Below are 5927 nucleotides of genomic sequence, written 5' to 3' on the forward strand. Positions count from 1 at the left end.
AAAAAAAACCTAACCACGATATTAATATAAGTGGGATAATTCACACCAATAAAAATAAAAGTTGGATAATTGGTAGTATTTTTTTTATGTGATAATTTATTTGAATAGTTGTACATTTTACTTTATTTTAGTGATTAGATAAATATTTATGATAATATAGCTTATTTTATAGCCAATTCCCATACTGGAAAATCTGAGTATCTATAATATGTAATTTTATAAGGTATTTTAAAATATTTCCCATAATTCTAAGTAATGGTAAATTGATTGAATATGTATTATGCAAATATATTTTATATTTTAATCATTTAGCTTTTCTTGTGAATTTTACTGATAAATTATCTTAATTTTTTTTTCAAAATTAGAAGTGAAACTCGAAACCAAAACCTATAAGTTTAAACTATAGTTCGTTGGCCAATGTTAACATGTCCTCCTTGCATTATATGTAGGAATTCTTGTGAACAAAGTTTGGTTCATTTACAAAATACAATAGAGTAAGTTCATGGATCTAGTATTTTGCATCTCGCACAAAGTTTTAATTTATTCACCAAATTATTTATATAATTTCATCACGACAATGGAGGGACAAATACAGAGGGTGCCCAAGGATTTGCCTATTAGCAAGTCCAAGTATTCTACAAGTGCAATACTAGCTCAAAAAATTTGTACCCAATGTTTTAATGTCTAACCTCCCCAAATTGAAGTGAAGGGAATGAAATTAAAGGAAACCAACAACACTAAAATTGTATAATAGAATCAACGAGGTCTTGTAGAGGTGCCAGTTCTGCTTTGTCAATCAAGCGAAATTCCTGCAAAACATAAGAAAACAAATCAGCTAATAATTTCATAATGAAATTAAGATGATGATGCCATTTATATGTTCAAATCCAAAAGTGTACATGGCACTACTTGAACATATAATCATCACTACACATTATTAAGTTGACATGTTACGAATTCAGTGTAAAACAATTTTCACATGTAATCAATTAGTCACGTCAGTAAAAATAATTATTTTTATATTAAATCATGCAAATAATCATTTATAAAAACGAATATAATTATATGACTATATAAAATATTTAATACTATCAGTACACCAAAATTAAACTCGTATATAATATATGTATTTGCAATAAATGTAGATTTCTTTTAGCTATTGCCATCAAGAGATTCTGTTAAGCGATGACGTGAATATTGACATGTCAAGATGTGGTATTATGCCATCATTTAGCTAAACAAATCAGCAAATACTAAAATATATTATTTTTAAATTTTACTAGAACAAAATAAAAAATAATAATAAATAAAAATGTCTATTTTATTGGTACTAGAGCTATTTATTAACCCTTCATAATACTACTTACCCAAGTAAATAAGACAAAATGCTTGAAGCAAGTATTAAGATGAGCTTCTTCCTTCAAACTAACAATCTTCTGAAAATGTGAGTGATAGATGTGAGCATATACACGGAACAACCTTTTGAAAATTGTCTTGACAACCTTCTTGAAATTGGGTGGAAAAGGAGCCCCTACAACAACAATTAATGTAGTAATCAAGTAAAACATTGCTACAATAATGTATATAATTAAAAATGATTGTCCAAAAAGCTTAGCTAAAAGGCTATCTGCCTTTATCAATATCTAAAACATACCTAACTTTTGAGGGAAAATCGTTTCATCATCAAGTTGAGATTCAATCCAATCCATCAAATACTCGACATATTTTGGTGCAGATACCTCTATTGGTTTCTTGATGGTAACACCATCAGCCCATCTATACTCGTACCTGCAGAATTTGTTCCATTAAGTACTTGTCATATATATTCTTATATTTCTCTGCCTTAGAGATAATAGCTAAACACAGCCACCCAGTGACTTGCAAATGCATCTTATGTTGTGCATAAAATAAATTTTGCATATCTCATACTTCAATTTTTTTTTTTCTATTTTCCACTCCATAATCATCACTTACTAAAACCTCTGTTATCTTCTAAAGAAATCATGCGCATTATACGATATTTTTAGATGTGCTAGCCCAAACCTACACTATAACTCAGTGCTCACTTTTGTTCTTGTGAACAGGAGAAAAATTCATTTTGAAAAACAAAACCTAATTGCTATATAATATTCAAAGAAAACCCACCACAAGGGAAAACCATATAGTAGCCTGCCAATCTAATCAAACTACAACTTAACTATGGAATTAAAAGTAAAAAGTTGGTACATAAATCAAAGCTTACTTTGGTCCTGCACTCATTGTTGGACAGTTGCTTGCCGTGCAGAACTCTGTTAGTGTACCAAATAGAATATTCACTTGATTAAAGAAGTCCACGGCTGAAAAAAAAATTTACACGAACGAAAATGAAATTCTTAATTTGCCTTTATGGAGAATGGAAAATTACATGAAAAAAATTACATGCTCACAGATTATGCATTAGAGTACTGGTTTTACTCTTGTTGATTTTTCCCTTGCAAGTTTAACATTTAAGAATTCTTTTAACAAAACATGACTTGTATGAGCTTAAGTAGTATGTCAAGCTTTTATTGAATATTTTATTTTTATTTTTTCTTTTGCCTTACATTTTGTATGATCATTTTTTATGTGCTGTTATAACATTTGCTAGAAATAGAGTATGTTCTTACTGTTTACAGCTAGCCATTCGTTAAAATCTTCACCGGGAGGCAGCTTAACAGCTTCCCTCAAGTTCCCACTACCCAATGTAGCATCGATGTGTTTTTGAAGTTGAGCACCCTTCATTCATTTCATACACGAAATGCTTAATTAGTTTAAAGCTCAACCTATCAACAATTATGACCATAAAGAATCCAGCAATTATAAGAAGTAAAAGCACCTACCTTACTTCCTGATGGAGCACTCTTCTTTGGACGAAATGTTTTTTGGTTTCTGCATGGATATGATTAAAAGTCTGGTTAGTTATTGTTGTTATCGTTATATAAGATGAAGTTTAGTTATACTTAAGCAAAAGTTAATTGTAACAAAAGAAAATATAGACAATAATATGAGCTAAAAGAAATTAATTCATATTTCTCAAGGAAAGGGGAAAAAAAGTGGTAGGACAATATATCATTTTTATTTTGTACTTTTGTAGTTGCAAAACCTGGTACTTGGAATTTTGAAATGGTTATTGTTAGATGTGGCTTCCAATCAACATCACATGAATATATGTTGTTGATTAGAAGAATGGTTTATGTGTCCTGTGTTACAATTTTTTTAATATATAAATTAAAAAACTTTGTTAAGATATATATATCATGAATAATGTCTATACAATAGCAACAATGTCACTTTTCAATGTCATTCGTGGACACCTTTTTAGCAACTCACTTTTCAATGTCTATACAACAACCCATTAGCTAAGAATACACTATAAATAATGAAACTATCCACTAAATAACAGTTTTCAACCCACAAATTGTATTATTATTGGCACAACTTAACTGTTTTTTTTTTAACTGTATCTTCCAACTCAATTGGCTAAAAACTAATCCGTCATAAATCTGAGTTCTATTTAAGGGTTTGTCGTGCCAATGAGTTGTTGTATGCACAAGACGGGATTCGAATCTCTAATACTTACTTAAATAGACTAATGAACTAATCACTAAACAAACCCAAATTGGTTTATTAGCACAACATAACTAGATAGCAACATCACTACATGTTTTTATTTTGTTGACTTACGTCACTACATGTTTAAATAACAATTAACACAATTCAGTTACCTAAATTTTCAATATTTATAAATCCCCATTACAACTTCACAGCAACAATCAAGAAAAAAAAACAAGAAAACAATTGGCTACGTGAACCAAACAACATCACAAATAATAATGAAAAAAAAAAAAGAATTCAAATTGCTTGCTTTAACACAAGCAATTATCAAAGGGGATCTAGAATCAAATAAAAGGGATACAATTTATACAATCCATAGAACTTCAAAAAAAAAAGGTTCAAAAAATCAAATTGAAACTACCAAGTTTATCCATATAAAAGTGCATAAAACATAAATTATACATTTCAAACATTTAAAAAAGGACAGAAAAATAAACTCATAGTCTACAGAAGAATGAAGCCAATACCTGCTTCCAAGGCCGAAGAGACTCATGGTGCCTAAATCCGAAGTGTGTCTCTTTTTTTAAGATCCAAATTCGGATGGCACCTTCTCCTTCTCGTCCTTTTGTCAAATCAGAAAAACCAAAAGAATTAAAGAACACATCGTAATGAGTTTCTTTATACATTTATATATGAAGAGAAAGAGATAAAGACGCCAAGAAAAGGAAAATTGAGACAGAAATAGAGACTTAAAATGCTTGAACGCTCTATTGCCAGTCTGTCATCTCCCCGTTTTTCTCTCTCTTATCTAGCAATATAGAGAAAGAGGCGCCAACAAACATTGCATTTTTGTCATCTTCAAATTTATAAGAATGGGTTATCACATCTTATCTGTATGCTCATTTTCCATAAGATAGAGTTTCCCAAAGATGAATGAATTTAATATAGTTTGAAAAAGAGAAGCCTTGCACATGTATAAATAAGAGCATGGGCTGAGGCCTTTGAACACACAAAAGTAATAAAATAATTCTCTCTCTCTTTTATGTTGCAATACTTATTCCTCTCTTTTTTATATTTCTTTATTTTATATTTGTTACTTCTTATTTATTTATTTATTTAGTTATTTTATAACACGTTATCAGCACGAAACTCTAACGAAATTTTAGAAAGACTTCAGGTAACAAGTTTTTATTATGCGAATCTCTTTCATCTTGAATATAATACTTTTGATATATCTGTAAATAATTATTTATTATGGATACTAGATGTTAAAAACTATCTTGATTCAATGGATCTTTGAGATACCATTAAGGCTGAAAATAATACATCCCAGAAGGATATAGCCAAAGCCATAATTCTCTTTCATCGCCATCTTGAAGTATGATTGAAAAATGAATATCCCACATTAAAAGATCTTGCAGATATGTGGAAAGACCTTTAAGAAAGGTACAATCATGTGATACTTCCTCAAGCCCGATATGTTAGAGAAAATTTTCTCGACCTTCCATGTTTCGAATGTGCTCCTGCAGCAGCAGTATCGAGAAAAAGAAATTAAAAAGTATTTTGAATTAATTTCTTGCTTTCTTGTTGCTGAATGCAACAATGAGTTACTTTTGATAAATCATGAAGCGCGTCCAGTTGGCGCCACCCCATTTCCTGAAGTAAATGCGGCAAATTATAACCCCCAGAAGAGGTAAATGGCAAGATTTTGATGACAAGAAAAATTATGGAAGAAAAATGAATTATGTTCACAAGAAAGGATCTCACCAGAAGTGGGATAAAGAAAGAAATAATGGGCAAAGTATATCAATTGAGGATTAATGCTTCCGTTGTGGTGGAAAGGGCCATTGGTCACGTACCTGTCGTACCCCAAGGCACCTAGTTGATCTTTATCAAGCATCATTGAAAAAGGATGACAAAGGAAAGGAAACAAATTTTGTTTCAAATGATGAAAATTTCACCACTCATTATGATGTATCTAATTTCTTTAAGGATTCTGAAGGAGATATTGACTATTTGATCAATGATGGAATAATTTGATATATGTATGTGTTTGTTAAGTATTCATGTGAATAATTTTACTGTGCATGTACTTTTACTCATTTTATTATTATTATCATTTGTTTTTGAAGAAAAACGGCAAGGACATATTCTGAAGATATTTGCCTTGCGGATAGTGCGAGTTCACACACTATTCTTAAAAGTAATATATATTTTACCCATCTTGTGCCAAAAGAAGAATATGTTAATACTATTATTGGCTCAGGCAATGTGATAGAAGGCTCCGGAAGAGCTATAATTTTGTTTCCTGGAGGAACAAAATTTATAATAAATAATGCACTATTATCTACCAA

General features: G+C 30.3%; 1 protein-coding gene across 3 annotated transcripts; it reads right to left on the bottom strand.

Moving 5' to 3' along the window:
• Window positions 1–485: 485 nt before the first annotated feature.
• Window positions 486–4439, bottom strand: LOC107479152 (MOB kinase activator-like 1A). Of its 3 annotated transcripts, XM_016099302.3 has the most exons (8): window positions 4323–4439; window positions 4101–4195; window positions 2859–2907; window positions 2646–2754; window positions 2243–2336; window positions 1655–1788; window positions 1368–1531; window positions 486–809 (listed from the first exon to the last, which is right to left on the bottom strand). In XM_016099302.3, exons 2-8 carry the CDS (start codon window positions 4124–4126, stop codon window positions 738–740), a joined length of 648 nt encoding a protein of 215 aa, XP_015954788.1. In that variant the 5' UTR covers window positions 4127–4195; window positions 4323–4439; the 3' UTR covers window positions 486–737. The 3 variants fall into 3 exon arrangements, with proteins under 3 accessions (XP_015954788.1, XP_052115437.1, XP_020994025.1); XM_052259477.1 differs by lacking the exon at window positions 4323–4439 and having other exon boundaries at window positions 2243–2288; window positions 4101–4266; XM_021138366.2 differs by lacking the exon at window positions 4323–4439 and having other exon boundaries at window positions 4101–4262.
• Window positions 4440–5927: the final 1488 nt, after the last annotated feature.

This window comes from Arachis duranensis, chromosome 3, assembly GCF_000817695.3.
Source record: "Arachis duranensis cultivar V14167 chromosome 3, aradu.V14167.gnm2.J7QH, whole genome shotgun sequence".
Lineage (NCBI taxonomy): Eukaryota > Viridiplantae > Streptophyta > Magnoliopsida > Fabales > Fabaceae > Arachis > Arachis duranensis.

Coding starts and splice junctions, on each gene's coding strand:
- LOC107479152 (XM_016099302.3), bottom strand. CDS start 4,126: ATGAGTCTCTTCGGCCTTGGAAGCAG. Junction 1,789..2,242: donor ACAATGAGTGCAGGACCAAA/GTAAGCTTTGAT, acceptor CAAATTCTGCAG/GTACGAGTATAGATGGGCTG. Junction 810..1,367: donor ATTTTGTCTTATTTACTTGG/GTAAGTAGTATT, acceptor TATGTTTTGCAG/GAATTTCGCTTGATTGACAA.